The sequence below is a fragment of the Sciurus vulgaris genome (genome assembly GCF_902686455.1).
Source record: "Sciurus vulgaris genome assembly, chromosome: 15".
Lineage (NCBI taxonomy): Eukaryota > Metazoa > Chordata > Mammalia > Rodentia > Sciuridae > Sciurus > Sciurus vulgaris.
The window spans coordinates 79,049,111-79,069,106 of NC_136476.1; the positions used below are offsets into that span (position 1 = coordinate 79,049,111).

The 19,996-nt window shown below is 44.3% G+C and overlaps 1 protein-coding gene across 1 annotated transcript; it reads left to right on the forward strand.

Annotated features, from left to right (window-relative positions):
* Positions 1–1,186: 1,186 nt before the first annotated feature.
* On the forward strand, positions 1,187–7,338 carry LOC306644914 (uncharacterized protein; the record flags this gene model as incomplete). The annotated part of the gene is made up of 2 exons (XM_079112165.1): positions 1,187–2,165; positions 6,383–7,338. The coding sequence occupies 2 exons, from the start codon at positions 1,187–1,189 to the stop codon at positions 7,336–7,338; spliced, it is 1,935 nt and encodes a 644-aa protein (XP_078968291.1).
* Positions 7,339–19,996: the final 12,658 nt, after the last annotated feature.

The window sequence follows — 19,996 nt, forward strand, 5'->3', positions numbered from 1 at the left end:
ATGCTGTGACAGATGCAAGTGTCACTGCCACAGGCACAGACAAGGGAGAAGTGTGCTTTCCTCTGAGGACATCAGGGAGGGCTTCACACCGGAGGTAATTTGTGTCAAACACTAAAAGGAGAAAGTAAGGACAAAGGCACCGGAGTGTGAAGCTACACTGCACTTGGGGGAATCGTGCTGATTTTGCTTGCCTGAAAGTCACTTCCTTCCTGTATTGAGCCGAAGCATCTGGCTCAACTCCACTCAGTTCACTGGACCTTCTTTAGATGCCTGTTAGGTACCTGGCCCTGTGTGAGATACTCGACATGCATCATCTCACTAAATCCTTCCCGCTTTCCCCCACTGCTGTGCACAGTGAGAAGGTGGAGGCTGAGAGAAGTGAAAAATCAGTCAGGAAAGACATTCACCCTCTGTTCTTTCCACACCTCGTTCTCCCCGCAGGATACCAACCCAGTCCTGTCCCAGGTCTTACTCCAGTGGAACAAAGGTCCTCCCTGCAAACCTCAAAATCTGTCATTAGTTACTCTGGATCAGGAAAATTTTCTGCCCATTCCATTTTCTCTTTCCTCCCCAGGAAACTGGAAAGGAAAAGGCAGATACAGTCATAAAGTTTTCAATCCTTGGCCAGAAACTAAATATTATTCCATTCACCATTCATTCATTTATGAAATATTTACTGAGCACCTGCTATGTGCCAGGCAATGTTCTCAGTATTGTGGATACAAAGGTGAATAAGACAGATCAGATCCCTTTTTTTTTTTTTTTTTTTTTTTTTTTTTTTTTTTTTTTTTTTTGTACTTGGGATTGAATTCAGGGGCACTCGACCAGCCCTATTTTGTATTTTATTTAGAGATAGGGTCTCACTGAGTTGCTTAGCACCTCACTGTTGCTGAGGCAGACATTGAACTCACCATCCTTCTGCCTCAGTCTCCTGAGCCGCTGGGATTATAGGAGTGCACCACTGCTCCCGGCCAGACTCCTGTTTTTATAAAGGCAAACTTGCAATAACTTCTCAGTGTTCAAAATAAAGGTTTTGAGAAGTCATGTGACTTGTCCAGTCCAAGGTCAAACAGCAATTTTGTTTCAATTAGGGACCCAGGTCTACCTGACTTCTGGGGCTTTCTCTTCCATGGTGGCCTCTCATCTCCCTCTTGCTTTGCCTCTCCTCAAGTCTCTGTCCAGCAGGATGAGCTCAGAGAACGTCACCGGGGCCAGGGTTGCCCCTGCTGAATTCATCCTCCTGGGCATTACAAATCGCTGGGACCTGCGTGTGACCCTCTTCTTGATCTTCCTGCCTGTCTACCTTGTGAGCCTGCTGGGAAACATTGGCATGGTGCTGCTGATCCACGTGAATGCCCGGCTCCACACCCCTATGTACTTCTTCCTGGCCAACCTCTCCCTTCTGGATGCCTGCTATTCTTCGGCCATTGGCCCCAAGATGCTAGTGGACTTGCTGCTGCCCCGGGCCACCATCCCGTACGTGGCCTGTGCCCTCCAGATGTTTATCTTCGCGGGACTGGCTGACGCAGAGTGTTGCCTCTTGGCAGCCATGGCCTACGACCGCTATGTGGCCATCGAGAACCCTCTTCTCTATACAACAGTTATGTCACCACGTCTGTGCTTGACCTTGCTGGGGGCATCAGGCCTGGGAGGGGCAGCGAGTGCCTTCATCCACACAACCTTCACCTTCCGCCTGAGCTTCTGCCGCTCCCAGGAGGTCAACAGCTTCTTCTGTGACATCCCTCCCCTACTGGCCATCTCATGCGACGACACCAGTCTCAATGAGCTCCTTCTCTTCGCCGTCTGTGGCTTCATCCAGACAGCCACGGTGTTGGCTATAGCTGTGTCTTACGGTTTCATCGCCCGGGCTGTGGCCCGCATGCCATCGGCCGAGGGCCGTCGGAGGGCAGCCTCTACCTGTGGCTCCCACCTCACAGCTGTGACCATGCTCTATGGGACCCTCATTTTCATGTACCTGCGTCCCAGCTCCAGCTATGCCCTAGACACTGACAAGATGGCCTCTGTGTTCTACACCCTCGTCATTCCAGCTCTCAACCCACTCATCTACAGCCTCCGCAACAAGGAGGTCAAGGAGGCCCTCAGGCAGACCCGGAGTCGATTCTGCTGTCCAGGGCGGGGTACCAGCGATTGGTCCCAGGAGGCTGGTTAAGTCTGACTGCGGAGACATGAGGACACTCTGTCCCATCATCATGGGTAAAGAAAGAGCTGTTCTGATCTCGATGCCCTCTGTCACTATTTAAGGGATTCTCAAGGGGGCAAATGGAAGCATACAGAGGGCGACAGGGGCCTGTGAGTATTCTGTGGCTAGCCCTAGAGCCAGGATCAAGACCAGGTTAATGTTTCTATGGAGCTCCCTTAGGGTCCTCAATGTTCAAAGCATAAAAGTTCCTAGATGTTACCAGGTGATGTAACATAGCTTTATTTGCCACCTAAAAAAGAAGCTGATCCCCAGAAAGTGAGAGAGCCAAGTCAGCTCCAGGTATTCCCAGATTCTTGCCTTTTTAAGTCTCCTCATGGCAGGGAGTATGCTGTGCGCTCCTTGACCACAGGAGAGCAGCTTCAGATGCCACTCATGCCAAAGAGTGAACTGCTGAGGCAAACGTTCCGCCCTGTGCATTTCATGCCTTAGGAAGGTGGCTGAGAAGTTGCAAAACACACACGAGCTCATTCCTAAAAATCCCAGCACTTGGGTTTGGGTTTGACGGAGAGCACACTACTTCAGGCTCATGGTAGAAGAAAGGAAAGGGTCTGAATCATGATCATGGTTATAATAGGATTGGGACCAGCATTCAGGGTGTGGCTAAGGGTTGAAGAGCTTCGAGTTAAGGTTAGATAGGATTAGGAATTAATCAGATAATTTAAGAATGGATTAAAATTATGTAAATTGTATGGTTCAGATTTGTTTTTACTAGTAGCAAATATGGGATGAATTTAGGAGTCAGAGTTTGAATAAACCTAAGACTAGTTAGAAAGGTGAGAACTATTAGGGTTAATATTAGAGCATAAAACTGATTAAATTGGGGCTCAGGTTTCATTGACGTTGCTAGATTCAGTGTGAGTCACAGTTTAGTTTGTGTTAGATGTCAGTTAAGTGGTGTGTGGATAATGGTCGTGATAAATTTGGGTCAGGTCTAGTTATTCCAGTTAGGCTGGGGTGAGAACTAGATGAAAGGCATAAGAATATTTTATGTATCAAACTGGCATGTTTTGATGACCTTAAGACTTATGGTTATGAAAAATTATTAATGTTTCTTAAAGTCTAAGGTATTGGTTATTGGTGGATTAAATTTCATTTGGAATTACAAGCATGCTCCGATTAGCATATGGTTAGGTAGGGTTAACGTCATGACTGCTCTGTGCTAAGATCAAGACATCCAGAGCTGAGGTTGGGCTTGGGAAAGGGAATGCCATGACCTGACTCTTGGACAATGGTGACCACAGTGCTCCAAGTCCTGGGTTGAAGTGGACTCCTCAGAACCAGTGTCCTTCGGGCCTTCGTCCACCCAGAGCTCACAATTTTTGTACACTTCTTTTGTCCTCTTGACTCAGCTTCACATGGGCAAGCCCTGAAGGGCTGCCTGGGAAGCACTTCCATGCAGAAGCAAGAGAGGAGCGAACCCAGGAGTTATGGGACAGGAGCTTCCAAAGAGGTGAAACACAGCCAACAAAAAATGTCAGCTCCTGCTTTACCCCCCTCCCAGTTCCCTGATTATGGATGTGGGGTTTGGGGGTACAATGTGCAGGACTCAAACACTATTTCACTATGATCCCAACAGGCCCCCTGTGGAGTCTTCCTTGTGTCACAGTCAGGGTTAGACTCGCCCCTCCACTTTCCTCTTTGAGGAGAAATCAGCCACCTGGCACTTGATGGCAGAAAGACTACAGGCTTCAACCTGGCTTCCTGGGAAGGTGATGTTCCTTGTTATCAGAACCAAGACTCTTCCTCTTAGTAACTATGGCCTTCTGGAAAGTCCCAGGCTAATGGACAGAAGAATGTGGATAAGATGTCTCCTCAATTCTTAAAGAACTTCATAGATTTCCTGAAAGAATGACCAATTCATCTCTGTTTGCTCAGAACTATTGCAGTCTTAAACTCCAAGTCCCATATCCCAAGATGGCACTCAGATGGCTGGAGGTATTGTCAGAAGAGTTGTTAATCACAGGACTGGGAATATAAGATTTACCCCCAGTTCATAATGTATGAACTTTCATATGCTCAAAGATCTCCTTTATGGTCTTTGCTTCTTTCTTGGGTTCTCACAACATAGAGTACCCACCATGATGAGGAGGGTTTCCAAAGGAGCCTGGTGCCTTACATCTTGGCCTACAGGTTGCACTGTGTCCTTCCACATGTTTAGCATCAGTGGAACATCCAGATATAATAATTACATAAATCCTAGAAAGCAACTAGAGGAATCAAGTTGCTGGCTATTACACTGGGCCTATTTGATAGATAAGAAAACAAGAAAGACGTGGGAGGAATTAGAAGTCAGTAACAGGGTCCAACCTGGAGAACAAAAGAAGAGAAACCGTCAGATTGCCATTTCTAAAGTAAGATCCCCTGTAGGGCTCATCTGATTCTGATAATGCACGTATGTCCCTTTTAACCACCTTCAACACTATTTACTAGGATAGGCAGTGAGAACAGCCCCCAGTATGAAGTGGGGAAAGCTGAGGGTCTTATTTGGAGCACTTGCTGTACCTGATGAGTTGGGCTCAGTAACATGGGTGGGAAGTGAGAGGAAGGGGCATTATGTTGGGGGCAGGACAAATGTACAAAAAGGCACAGGAGTAAAATGAGCTCAGGTGCAGAAGACTCTAAGAAGACCTGTTTAACTGGCTTGAGAGGAGTGTACTGGGAAAGACGGAGAGAGAAGTTTGAAGCCATGGGATGAGAAGGGCACCCACGGCTTGGATATTGGGTAGGGGAATTCAGACTTTATTCAACAGACAATAGGGAATCATTGACATTTCATATTAAAATCTTTCTTTTATGGTGTCATGGAAAGCCATTCCCATCTGGAATGCTACATATAGACACATTCCCTCATACCACAAACAGACTGAGAAGCATACACACCCTCACCCTAGATCCGGTCTCCTGTCGGAAGCATTCATGAACAAAGAGGTGTGGCTATCCCTGCAGGTGTAGATGCAGCTGCACTCTCAGACACACTCAAGCCCCTGGACACATATTGCTACATGGGGTCACACCCTCTCCACACCCAAGCTCACACTCACACACACACACACTCATACACACACACGACCACATATATTGCCGTAGTCACCAGAGGGACAATCCCTCTCAGGCTCTCATACTTCCTATAAGAAGCTGCCAGTCACAGTTGAGGTCACAGGAGGGTTGGCCCCAGAAGCTACTGCTGTAAACCTGGATTCTCCATCATTCTTCTGGGTAACCAGAGATCAGCCTGACCCTTCTCTCCCACAGGGAACAACAGCTTTGCCATGCACGGGGCTCCTGAATGTCCCCTGAGTTGGAGGCAGCAGCCATCACCTCATCCCCCAAGTTTTTCATCAATTGTAGATGGTAGTATGGAGTTGGGTAATATCTTAAAATTGTGGAGAGACAAATTTTGAATTTAGAATTTTATACTAAACCAAAATATTAATCAAGTATGAGAAAAGGAAGAAGATATTTTCAGACCTGTAAAAAAAAAACAGAACAAAAAAATCTGGGGTTGGGGATGGAACTCAGTGGTAGAGCACTTGACTAGTATGACTAGTTGACCCTGAGCAACTTAGCAAGACCTTGTATCTAAATAAAATATTTTTAAAAAGGGCTGGGGATATTGCTCAGTGGTTAAGCACTCCTGGGTTCAACCTCTGGTAGAAAATATATATATTTGGAGTTTTGCTAGTATTTCTTTTATATGTTCTTCTCCACCATGTTGATTCTGGTTTTTCATTTGTTCATTTTGTTTTTCACTCTTTCTTTCCTGAAATAAATGCCCATTGGTCAGATTTTTCTGAGTTAATCCTCTGTTTTATCTTTTCTTTTGTAATTTCCTTCTTTCATGGTATATATCCTTGGGCAATGTCATTTGTTATTTTTTTTTAAAGTCACAACATATCAAAGTGAGAAGTGGCCTTGTAGATTACCTCGTTCAACTGCCTTATTTTACAGATTGAGACTCGAGCCCAGAAAGAAGGAAGTTTCCAGGAGGTGTGATGATGTGCGCAGTCACGTCTGCGTGTACAGCCAGAGCTACCTAACTCCAAATCCATGACTTTCTCACGTCCGGCAAGCCTTGAACACTACGGGCTCTCACTTTTTCCCTCAGACATTGTGGATATGGCCCAACAGTAAAAAGGAACCCCTAAAGTTCCAGGGAAATAGCCAGACCAGCCATGGAGGCTGCCAATGAGTCCTCGGAGGGAGCACCATTCATTCTACTGGGACTGACAACTAGCCCTGGACAGAGGCGGCCTCTCTTTGTGCTGTTCTTGTTCTTGTATGTGGCGGGCATCCTGGGTAATGGACTCATTGTGGCTGCCATCCGGGCCAGCCTGGTCCTTCAGGCACCTATGTACTTCCTGCTGGCCCATCTGTCCTTTGCTGACCTCTGCTTTACCTCGGTCACTGTGCCCAAGATGTTGGCCAATTTATTGTCCTATGACCACTCTATCTCCCTGGCAGGCTGCCTGACCCAAATGTACTTCTTTGCCTTGGGCGTAACCGATAGCTGTCTCCTAGCCGCTATGGCCTATGACTGCTATGTGGCCATTTGGCACCCCCTCCACTATGCCACGAGGATGTCGTGGGCTGTGTGCATGGCCCTGGTGGGGACAGGTTGGCTGGTGTCCCATATCCACTCCCTCCTGCACATCCTGCTCATGGCCCGCCTGTCCTGTGCTTCCCACCAAGTGCCCCACTTCTTCTGTGACCACCAGCCCCTCTTAAGGCTCTCATGCTCAGACACCCACCACATCCAGCTTCTCATCTTCACTGCAGGTGCTGCAGTGGTGGTCACTCCCTTCCTGCTCATTCTTGCCTCCTATGGGGCCATTGCAGCTGCTGTGCTCCAGCTGCCCTCAGCCTCTGGGAGGCTCCGGGCTGTGTCCACCTGTGGCTCCCACTTGGCTGTGGTGGGCCTCTTCTATGGGACAGTCATCGCTGTCTACTTTCAGCCCACATCCCAATATAAGGCAGAGTGGGGACGTGTGGCCACTGTCATGTACACCATAGTCACCCCCATGCTGAACCCTGTCATCTACAGCCTCCGGAATCACGATGTGCAGGGGGCACTCAGAGCCCTTTTCACTGGGCAAAGGATCTCTGCTGGTGTCTCCTGAGGGTTGACTGCACCAAAAATAGACTGCATCAGCCATGGTGACAACTCATGAATGTGATCCTCCGCTCTCTGCAACTTTAAAAAAATCATAACAATGGCTATCGTTTTATGAACGCCTACCATGAAGCAGATCCTTGCCCAATCACACTTTATTCCCTAACAGGGAAACAGATATTATAACAAAGTGTTACAGGAAGGAAACTGGGGCTCAAAGACAGGAAGTGACTTTCCCAAGTTTACCCAATTCTCAGGAGACAAAATCAGGACCCTTTCTGCTACGTCATTACCTCTTCTAACAATCACTCCCAGATTTGGACTTAGTGTGACCTAAGAACATGCTCCATCCCTGGGGCTTGCTTTGTGGCTTATGGGGATTAGAACTTTATTTTAAATCATGTCATCATATGTTCTCAAATAAATTGACTTCTCATCCACCTGGGACAGGAATATAAGTTCCCATACCTGAGTCTGACCCTTCCGTACACAGTCTGGCACATAGGAGGGGCACTCTGAACATCTGAGTTGAATTACTGTATTTTTATGTTAACAAACATTTAGAAGCAGTATGTTTTTCTTATCCTTCGCTCTTCTTTGCTATAATGTCACCTGCTTAGCTACACCTGGAAATGCTGCAGATATGCTATGAACAAGCACAGTGATCAAAAGGAAAGCTGAGAAGAAAGGAGGGTGCAGATGGAAGAGGCACGTTGTAAGTCCTCATGCATGTCGGCACTTCAATCATTCTTACCCACAAAAGCCTATGTATTCTTATTGCCCATTTATGACCAATAGAACTGAGGCCCAAGCTGATGATGGAGTCAGTATCAGAGCCAGAACAAGAGTATATGTTACTTGATTCCCTTAGGTGTATTTTACCTAGACCCCATAGAGTGCTGGCCCCAGTTTTTGAAGCCTTCGTGAAAGAACTTTCAGGAAGAAATCTCAGACTGTCTCACGTGAGGACACATTTGGTGTCTGCTCTAGTTGGATCTGGAATGCTCCTCAAAGGCCCATGTGTTAAATGCTTGGTCCTCAGCTTGGCACTACTGGTGACAGTGGGAACCGCTATCATCCAGTAAGATGTGTGACCTAGTAGGAAGAAGTTAGGTCATCAGGGTCATGCCCATGAAGGGGATAGTGGGGCCCCAGCAAGGGGAGAGGGGCACTATGGGGTCAAAGGAGTGTCAGTCCTGCTAGCCCTGCCCAGGGCATCCCGCTCATACGTAAGCCCAAGGAACAGGCCACGTCACTGGTCAGTAACACACAGCCCGTGTGGTAGCACTTCCCTCTTTCTGCCCTTGATCTCTACTCATCATCATCCCCCTTCTGCCCCAGGGCAGTCATTGCCTTCTGAAGGACAGCCATGACCAGTGTCATAAGCACTATCAGGTCTCACAATGTCCCAGTGCCAAATCCCTATTTGAAATGTCGGGAACTGAGAAGCAAGGAGGCTTGTTCTAGGTCTCCTGACCTACAACATGCCTGTGATCCCTGCATCTCAGAAGGCAAAGGCAGGAGGATCACAAGTTTGGGCCAGTCTCAGCAACTTAGGCTCTAAGCAACTTAGCAAGACCCCGTCTCAAAACTTACAAGAATAAAAGAGGGCTGGGGAGATAGCTCACCTGGTAGAGTGCTTGCCTCATAAGCACAAGGCCCTGAATTTGATCCCCAGTACCGCAAAAAAAAACTTTTTTGAATATATAAAACATTTACCAGTTTAAAAGCCAATAAAAGCCGGGTACAGTGGCGTTCACCTGTAATCCCAGTGGCTCAGTAGGCTGAGGCTTGGAAGATCACAAGTTCAAGGCCAGCCTCAGCAAAAAGCAAGGTGCTAAGCAACTCAGTGAGACCCTGTCTCTAAATAAACTACAAAATAGGGCTGGGGATGTAGCTCAGTGGTCCAAGGCCACTGAGTTCAGTCCCCAGTACCAAAAAAAAAAAAAAAGAAAAAAGAAGAAGAAGGATTAATGCCTTTCTCACAGGACTGGATTAATTCTCAAGATAGTGAGAGATGTGGGCTGCAGTTGTGGCTCAGTGTAGGGTATGTGCCTGGCATGTGTGAGGCACTGGATTTTATTCTCAGCACCACATATAAATAAATGAATAAAAAAAAGGTCCATCAACAACTATAAAGAAAAAGAGAGAGAGAGAGCGCGCGCGCTTGAGCTCTCATGGAACTGGACTGCTTACCACAAGAGTGGAATGTTATAAAGCAAGCATTTTATCTCCTCTGCATGCACCTTCCTGCTCTTCAGACTTCTTTCATATTATAAAGCAGCACAAATCCCTCACAGATTTGGTCACCTGATCTTTGACTTCTTGGACTCCAGAAGTGTGAGCCCAAATAAATCTCTTTTTCTTTATAAATTACCTCGTCTCATGTATTCTGTTATAGCAAGAGAAAACACTAAGACAGTCATGTTACCCAATAAAAGCTAACCAAGGCCACTCCCTTAACTACTTCCCATATTTGCCTTTTCCTCCAGTGCAGTCTCTCTCTCAGCCCTGAAAATGGATCTATCAGTGTATACTTTCTTTTTCTGTTTGCTTTGAGGAATTTATATTAGTATTCTGAGCATAAATATGATCTACCTAGGATTCTTTGAAAGTGTGAGTTACTCAGGCTTTTCTGTTGGACTGGGAGCTCCTAGAAGTAAGAGTCAGGACTCCCCTTTCATATCTCTCAGTCAAATCTACTTTCTCATGATAGAAACTGTCCTCTCTTGGTTGCCTTCTTTGGAGACTTTGAAGTCACTCCCACACCCAGATCCAGACTAAGCTGGAACACTTTCTCTTATAGGGAGGGAAACTGAAATTGGCAAAAGTAGGGGATGTTAGAAGGAAGGGGGTAAAAAAAACTAAAGACATGCCCCTCTGTGGGAAGGAGTCAGACTTGGCACACAGACTCCACCGCCCTTCTCCTCTTCCAGGACCACAGAACAACCCACAGCTGGCAAAAGGAGGACCAAGGTGATCACCACACGCACCATGAAATCAAACGATCACTGACCTCAGAAATCACACTAGCAGGTAGGAGGGAGCACAGGCCAGGCTGGCTTTGCACTGAGGTGGTACCATTTGTACTGCTTCATAACATGGCGGATCTCTGAGGGGCAAGCAGTTGCATGAAGAGACAAAACACAAGGGGCAGGCTTGCTTTATTATAACAGCCCATCTTGTGGCAAGTAATTCAGCTCATGAGAGCTCAAACTCTTGCCATCTTGAGAATTAACCCAGTCCTGTGAGAAAGGCATGAATCCCCCTCGATGATCTAATCACCTCTCAACCCCTCCCCACATACTTGGCATTCCTTATACCATCCATAATGCAATATTATCCAGTTCAAAGATGAGTAAATTGCAACTGGGTAAGGTAACTTTCCCAAAGTCCCAAGCTAGGAAATGGTACAACTAGTATTTGAGCACATATCTGTCCCTGGACAGAAATGAGGAATGATAAAACTCACCCCTCAGCCCATTCTTGTTCCAGATCTACTTGTCATGCATTAGAATTTATCAATACTTGAAATGTTCATGTAAAATGCATATTCTGTCCCCTACCACTGAACTTTCATAATCAGTGGATCTGGGGTGAGGGCTGGGACTTTTTTTTTTTTTTTTTTTTTTTTTTGTACTTGGGATTGAACCCAGGGTACTTTATCACTAAGCTATACCCCCAGTCCTTTTTTCTGTTTTTTATTTTGAGACAGGGTCTCCCTAAGTTGCTGAGGGCTTTACGAAGTTGTCCAGGCTGGTGCTAAACTATAACCCTCCTGCCTCGGTCTCCCAAATCACTGGGATTATGGGCATGTGTCACTGTGCCTGGCTGGGACTACATTTTGAATAAGCATTTTGATGGAAGTGTCACTGCCCTAAATCATGTAAAAGTCAGGCAACTGCCAAAAGAGAGGTGGCATTCTTGTCTTTGGAAAGGCCAACCTGGCCAGGAAGTATTCGGAGATAACATGAAGGTTATAGGAAATACATGACTCTGCAGAAGGTGGGCAGTCGAGTTTATCATGAGGAGAGGAGGCTTCTGTGACTCTTACCAACTCTCATTGATCTACATTTGAGATGTTATAGATCTTCTCTTTTGAATTTACAGAAATTACTAGGACCTAGAATCTGACCTCAGGCTGCTATCAGGAAATACCATGGACTGGGTGGCTTAACCAGTAGACACTTAAATCGTACAGACCTGAAAACTTGGAAATCTAAAATCAAGGTGCCTGCAGATACAGCTTTTGGTGAAGGCCCACATCACAGCTTGCAGCTTTCTTGCTGTACCCTCATGTGCAGAAAAATAAAACTCACTTCCTCTTCTTCTAAGGGCATTAATCCATCCTGGGGGCTCCACCCTCATAACCTCCTCCAAACCTGATTGGCTGGGGGTCACTCTATGCAAGGGAAAGTGTCCTATCCATAGCAACCTCTGATCTGCACACGGCCCCCGATCCCCGGCCAATGCATGCCCTCTGTATGCCCCTGTGGCAGAGTATCTCACACTCTCTCAGGGCTGCCTATTTCTGCATCTCTCCTCCTCTTCTCCAACTGACTATCTACCACATGCATCAGACTGAGAATTCCACTGGGGCAGACAGCATATCTGATTTCTCTTCCACATCAGAATACCAAGCACAGGGCACGGCCCTGAGTGAACAAATAGGAAATGTGTGTTGAAATCAGGAAATGGGCTAAGGGAGGAAGGGCTGGGGCGGAGAGAGTTGGACACCTTTCCAGGAGGACAGAGAACCATTTGAAGTAACAAAGTGATGGAAAACAAGGCCACACGCCAGAATAGCTGCACCTCCTGATCACTGACTGCATTAGTCAGCTCGAGCTGTCATAACAAAATACCATGGACCAGGTGGCATAACAACAGAAAATTTCCTCACAGTTCCAGAAGCTACAAGTCCAAGATTAAGGTGCCATCAGGGTTGGTCTCTAGTGAGGACTCTCTTCCAGGCTTAGAGCTGCCACCTCCTAGCTGTGGCCTCACGTGGCCTCTTCCCTGTGTATGTCATGGGAAAGAGAATAAGCAAGCTCTGGTGTCTCTTCCACAGCTTATATGGACACCAGTCCTTTTGGATTAGGACTCACCTTTATAAACTCATCACTCCCTTAGAGACCCTATCTTCAAATATGGTCACATCGGGAGTTAGGACTTTAAAAGAAGAATTTGGGGGGATATAAATCATTTCATAACACCAACTATGGGGCAGGCACCCCTTATCTTTGGGGTGAACATGATTATTACCTGTTCATAGTCAAGACATACACAGCATTAGTAAGATCTTGAGTTCTGAGCTCCAAGTTCCTAGGTTTAAGTCTTGAGTTAACTGTTTATTAGCTGATTAACCTTGGGGAAATTGTTTAACTAAACAAATTATGATAATATCACTCTGGGGTTTTTGTGAGAATCATCTAAGAAAATACATATAAAGTACTTTAGAACAGGTATCTCATTCTTGCTTTTGTCTTTATCCTCCACAGGCTATACCCTTGGCACTGATGGGCACCAGAAAATGTCAAGTACACTTGGATGCTGTTTATTCAAGGGCCCTTTGAGTCCTTCGTGGACCAAAGCTAGTGCTGAGCCAATAAGAGTATAACAGCAAATAATCACCAGTTAATCTAGGCTTATTTTTGGTCTAGTGCAACAGATAAATAGATCTTAAAATGGTCCTCAAGTGCTTTTGCCTGAATACCTCTGGCTCCTTTAGTAGTCAGAGCTCAAGGCATGAATGCCCTGGCTTAGCAATGTTTTCATAGCAGTTTGGAATTGTTTTCTCATCCCTTTTAAGAAAACTTGATATCATTTCTTCCAAGTTTCGAAGGGGGCACATAATACTCATCCAAAAGAAAAAACACTAGAAATCCTCAATTGTTGGGCCTCAGGCTGAGCACTGGAGCATGTGCTGTGTGTTTTCAGAGAGCTGTGGCAACATTCTGCTGTTTACAGGAGGGACTACACAGCAGTTGCTGACTCGGAGTAAATATCAGTGTGACCCTAGACCTCCAGTCAGAGGGCATATCCGCAGGGGATGGACATAGTTAACAGGCAAAAGACTTCTGAGACTGAAAACTCCAGCATTTGGGAACCGTGCCTTTGGAGACAAGCTCCCATTTGGGATGTGTAAAGCATCCACATGTGGCATTCCTTTCTTTAGTAAATAAACTGTAGATAATTAAGGCAGCAAGAAAAGTTAGATCGCCTCCTAAACACTGAGGGTGAATCTTTGTTTCCTGGAAACTAGAGTGATATTAACTGTGTTTGGGTGACACCAGGAGATGAAACTCCAAGGAAGTTGCAGTTGCAAAATCATGATCCTCTTGGAGGATTATGAAGTGAAGAACTCAAAGAGGAGCTTGGGTTTCTTCATTTCTGTCCCATAATTGTCAAAACCCAGGATTAGGTCGAGTCTTCAGTTTCTCTAATTGGCTTTTGAATCAAAGAACGGGGAGACAATCTAAAAAATATCTTAGGTTGCAGATACCAGAAATAATCATTCTGAGTGGAAAAGGAAATTCTGTAAATGTTTAGATATAGTAAAGTTGTTCCCTAAATTGTTCAGTATTGTCACCTAGCAGATAAATATTACTATTCTGCAATGTAATGGGCTTATACTATATGGGTGTTATATGTTTTAAAAAGTATATATAAAATAAATATTGCATATGACAAACTTAGAAGTTTTGTTTAGAGCAATTAACATCTGAAATGTCTAACACATTAATGGTTTCTTAAGGTACTAAGTACTTAATACGTGGGAAAGCCTTTTGTGTGACCCTTAGGCTTACAATGTGCACTGAATAGTTTGTATATGAATCCAAAGTGGATATCACTAACTGGTCTTTGAAATATGCATGTAGTTTATATTTTCTATGTTTGTAACTTTGCATGTATTTATTTTGTTGTATAAAAATTTATAAATGTTTATTATCTGGCTGAAATTAAACAAGAACTAAGATGAGCACCAAAAAAAAAAAAAAAAAAAGTACTTTAGAACAATGGCCTGGTACGTGGTAAATCTCAATACATTTTGGGCATCTCACTATTTAAGGTTGAGTAATCACTGAGAATAAATGGTGGAACTGAGACTTGAACCAAAGATTGTGCTCTTAACTAAGGAGCTCCATCCCCTTAAAGTTAAGCGTATGATACATTCATCAAATAACATTTTGTTTTCTCTGATACTCATTATTTAAAGTGTATGGATCGAATTCTCTCTTGTTCTCAATCCTAAAAACAATCTCTCTGACATTATTCACTCACCGTGCTAAATATATCATCCTGGAGCCCTATATCTCTAGTCTGTGGCATGATTTGCTCAGCAGCAACAAAATTATTTCTGCTCCTCTGCTGCCACCTTGTGGCCCTATGAGCATTTCCACATTACTTGGCAAGGTGGGGCGTTTGATTTGATCTTGTTTCTCAGTGAGCGTAGGTGATGCACTTAAGACTAAATACATGAAATATTGTGGCAAAGAGATATAACAGGCGACCTTATGTCCCACTATGATTAATCCCAGCCCACTTATGTTGCTTTGGGATTTTCCCTACGTAAGCAACACACATAGATTTATGCCAACTCGGGTCAGAGATCAGAGATGACAGGACGTAGTTCCTGCCCCGAAAGGACTTCATAATCTGCTGTTAAACAGAAACTTACAATTCAGCTTTGGCAACCATACATGAAGACAGGATTATCCTACAAGAAATGGTGGCAGGATTATTCAAATCACTAAGACTCACATCTCATACTTCAGGGAAAGTTTAAATGTTTCATTAAATTAAATTAAAATGGAGTCAGACTACACCTCATAGTAGGGCCCTTGCTTAGTATGTGCAAACCCTGGGTTCACTGCTAGCACCCAAAAAAATTTTTAATTAAAATGATAACAATGACAACAATAATTTATCAAAATATCTCTATACATTAAGCAAAATGCCACATGCTTTACCAATACTAACTCCTTTTTCTCTCGTTCCAACACTGTTGGTCTAACAAGTAGGCTGTACAGGTGGAAAAGAGAAGTACTGGCAGTACTTGCTGGCTGCAGGCTTTGAACCCCGGAACCTTTTCTTAGCCAATGTCACATAGCCTGGGGGTACATGTGGTGGTGTGACTGCTTCTCTCTGAAGAGACAGCAAAGACTTATCAGAGAGGATGTGAGATTTGAGCTGAATTTTGAAAGATAAACAGGGTTTTGCCAAGTTGTCAAGGGGAATGTGGGACCTTGAAACCCTTTTTGATATAAGTGGATGCATGATTATGTAGAGGATGGATAGTCAAGAATAAAAATAAAACATTTATGAAAGACTGTGCTAAGAACTTTGGCTCACTGAACACTTTCTAGCCAACCTATGAGATATGATTATCTTCATTTGGAATATCAAAACTGAAAGGGACTAAGAAATTTACCCACAATTATTTGTACAATCAAAAATAAATTTTTTCTTAGGGACAGCAGTGCACATCTGTAATCCCAATGATTCAGAAGGCCAAGGGGAGGATTCCAAGTTCCAGGTCAGCCTCAGCAAGGCCCTGTCTCAAAATAAAAAATAAAACCAAATTATATTGTTATATCATGTGCATGTACAAATATACAATAACAAATCCCACTATTATGTATAGTTATAATGCACCAATTTAAAAATATGGGGGGAAAAACCCTACCATCAGGGTGGCTAGAAAGGAAAAAATTAATAAATAAAGTAATTTGAAAGGGCTGGGTTATAGCTCAATGGTAGGGTGCTCCTGGGTTCAATCCCCAATACTGCAAAAATGGGTAAGTAAATAAATTTTTGTTGTGAAGGGAATAGAAGGGGGATACTGGGGATTGAACTCAGGGGTGCTTTACCACTGAGTTACATCCCCAGCCCTTTTTATTATTTGAGACATGGTCTCACTAAGTTTCTAAGGCTGGACTCCAACTTGTGATCCTCCTTCCTCAGCCTACGTAAGGATTATAGGGTTTGCTACCATACCTAGTTTGTATTGGCTTTGGGGGGGGGAACTGGGGATTGAACTCAGGGGCACTCAACCACTGAACCACATCCCCAGCCCTATTTCGTATTTTTAGAGACAGGGTCTCACTGAGTTACTTAGCACCTCGCTTTTGCTGAGGATGACTTTGAAATCTTAATCCTCCTGCCTCAGCCTCCTGAGCCACTGGGATTAGAGGCATGCACCACCACACCCATCTTATATTGGCTTTTAAATTGGTAAATGTTTTATATGTTTCAAAAAAGTTAAATTCACAAAGATTTTATAAAAATTGAATTACACTAAAACAAATGAGTCTATTTTTTTTTTTTTTTTTTTTTTTTTTTTTGTGGTGCTGGGGATCGAACTCAGGGACTTGTGCTTACAGCACAAGCACAAGCACTCTACCGACTGAGCTATCTCCCCAGCCCATGAATCTACTCTTATAGCAAATTAATAGCATGATTATATAAAAAGTAATTGAAATGATTTTTTAACTCAATACTCTGTATATCTTTAGCAGGTGTGATGGTAACTTTCAGTGTCAATTTGACTGGATTGAGGAATACCTGGAGAGCTGGTAAAGCCTTATTTCTGGGTGTGTGTGAGAGTGTTTCCAGAGGACACTGCTAGGTGAGGTGGTGGACTAAGTGAGAAGATCTGCTCACTTCGCAACGTTCATTCAGCCCAAGCCCATTTAGTATAAGAAAGTGATTTCCTCTCACTCCCTGGGAGCAGGGACATTCTCCTCTTGCTGTCCTTTAACATCACAACTCCAGATGTCCCTCCCTGGGGCTGCTGGCCTTACACCAGGGATCCCCTAGGTTATTGGATCTTTGGCCTCAGACCAAGGGTTATGCCTTTGGCTTCCCCAGGTTCTGAGATCTTCAGACCTGGACTGAGCCATGCTACTAGCATCTCAGTCTCCAGCTCATAGACAACCTGTTGTGGGACTCTACATAACCCCATTGTTCAATTCCCCTGAGAAAGTCCATTTAACATCTGTGTCTATTCTGTTGGCTCTGTCTCTCTGAAGAGCCCCTACCACAGCAGGAAGCACTTTAAGGCCAGAACATAATAACAACTGCAAAGGGAAATCTCGGAAACTTTCCCCTCTATAGGTCATTACTAGTGGCACAGGCATGATTGTGTAACTATTACATGTGTATTTTATGACAGTACAAATGAGTAAATATATAGATGCTAGGAACTGAGTTTCCACTGGGAGTATAGAATTCTCAAAAACTACTAGATCATCTCAAAAGAATACAGGAATGGTCTTGAAAAGGAGAGCACAGCCAAAGGTACCAAAAAAGAATTATGGTAATAGACACTGAATTTTTTTAAAATCTGTTAAGTCCACAGTGATACTGCCAGAGAGAATGGAAGGGAGAGTTCTTTTCTGCAGAAGATTCGCAGTAAGTATAAAAGAAATAAAACAGCTTAAAAATCACGTGTAAGCATTCCCCAATGTAAATAATTTGATTCAGGCAAGAATTATAAAAGTTATCAACGGATACCAAAACTATTAGGGGACATGTTGTTCAGAGAAATGAATATTTGCCTAGTCTCAAACTATCACATCACAGACTACTTTCCCCTTATAATGGAGAAAATAAATTTACATCTGCCATTGTGTTAGTGCTTTGAGTTATTATAACAAAATACCTGAGGTAATTAACTTAGAAAAGTTTAAACTGGGCATGGTGGTGCACACCTGTAATCCCAGCTCCTACTTGGGAGGTTGAAGGCCAGCCTGGGCAACTTTGACCTTGTCTCAAAATCAATTTTTAAAAAGGGCTGTGGATGTAAGTCAGTTATAAGTGCTTGACTGACACGCATGAGAACTTTAGTTCAATCCCCAGCACCACAGAACAAAAAGACAGACACAAAGTTTTATTTTGGCTCATGGTTTGGAAGGTTCTGGTCTAAAATTGGGTGACCCAGTTGCTTTGGGCCTCTTAGGAGGGTGACACATCATGGTGAGAGTAGGCGGTGGGGCAAACTTCTTCAATCACAAGCCAGGAAGCAAAGAGAGGTTCAAAGACTAGGGTCCCCCAATCCACTTCAAGGTCATGCCCCCAAGACCTAAAGACCCCCACGAAGCCACACCTAGTAGAGGTCCACAGCACTTTCCATACCACCACCCTGGGGACTAGTTCTTTAACACATGAACCTTTGAAAGACACTATCCATATTCAAACCACAGCAGGCATTCACCACCTTAACCAAGTAATTAGACTTACTAATCCCAGATTTGAGGCACTAAGAACTTCACATCACCTCTGGTTGTACTATTGCCCAAAATGAAGAAACGGAATGTGGGACATTCTATAAAACAGTTGGCCTAGGCTCTTTTAAAAGTCATAGAGCCCAGCATGATGATGTACACCTATAGTCCCAGCTACTCAGGAGACTGAGGTAAGAGGATCACAAGTTAGAGGACAGCCTTGGTAATACAGAGAGACTCTGTCTCAAAATAAAATAAAAAGGGGCTGGGGGTCTAGGTCGGTGGTAGAACACCCCTGGTTTCAATGCCCAGCACCAAAGAAAAAAAAACACTTGTCAATGTCAGCCTGTTCCAAGTCCAAGTCCTTACCCTCTACACCACCCACAGGGACAAAAACAAAACCCAGGCCTTTGCAGAACGTTCCTAGTCTGAAAACTACTAGGACACAGTTTGTTTTAGTCAGCTTTTTCACTGCTGTAATCTAAAGACCTGACCAGAACAATGTAGAGAAGGAAATGTTTATGTGTGTCTCGTAGTTTCAGAGGTCTCAGTCCACAGACCATTGCTCAGCCACCGCCATTGCTCTGTGCACAACATCATGGCAGCAGAAAGCAGCTCAGGACATGACAATGAAGAAGCAGAGACTCCCTTCACTGTGGACAAAATATAAACCACAAAGGCATTGCCCCAATAACCCACCTCCTCCAGTCACCCCCTACCTGCCTACAGTTACTACCCAGTTAATCCCCATCAGGGGATTAATGCATTGATTAAGCTGAAGGCTCTCATAACCCAACCATTTCTCCTTTAAACTTTCTTGCATTGCCTCCCACATGAGCTTTTGGGAGACACTTCGCATCTAAACCGTAACAGCTTATGATAGATAAATTTTAGTTCCTCTTTCCTTCCCCCAATTCCATAGATGAAAAGGAGAATTACACAAAATGAGAGGAAGAGAATCAATCTGCACACTACCCTTTCAACTCCTTCCCTCCTTAACTCTTACTCAAAGGTAAAAAAGACACCAGCAGCAAGGAACAAAGTTGAAAGAGGGTAGTCACCCACCCCTTTATCATTAGGTCAGTGCTCCTCCAACTTAGGCCTCAGAATTGCCTTGAGGGCTTGTCAGTTTGCCAGGACACCCAGCATTCCTAGTTCAGTAGGTCTGTGAAGTCAGAAAATTTGCATTTCTCCCAACACCCTCCACCACCCCATGATGCTGATGCCACCAGGGGACGGTACATGATAAGCACTGTCACAGAACAGCTCTACAAACAGGTGACTATTCCCATTAATAACATGAGGAATCTGAGCTTCAGGAAGGCTGGGTTCCTCACCAGAAACTACAGAACTAACAAGTGACAGAATCCGGATTCAAACCTAGATCTGTCTGACTTCAAATTCCATGATGTTTCTACTACTTCTGAGTCAGAGATGTAA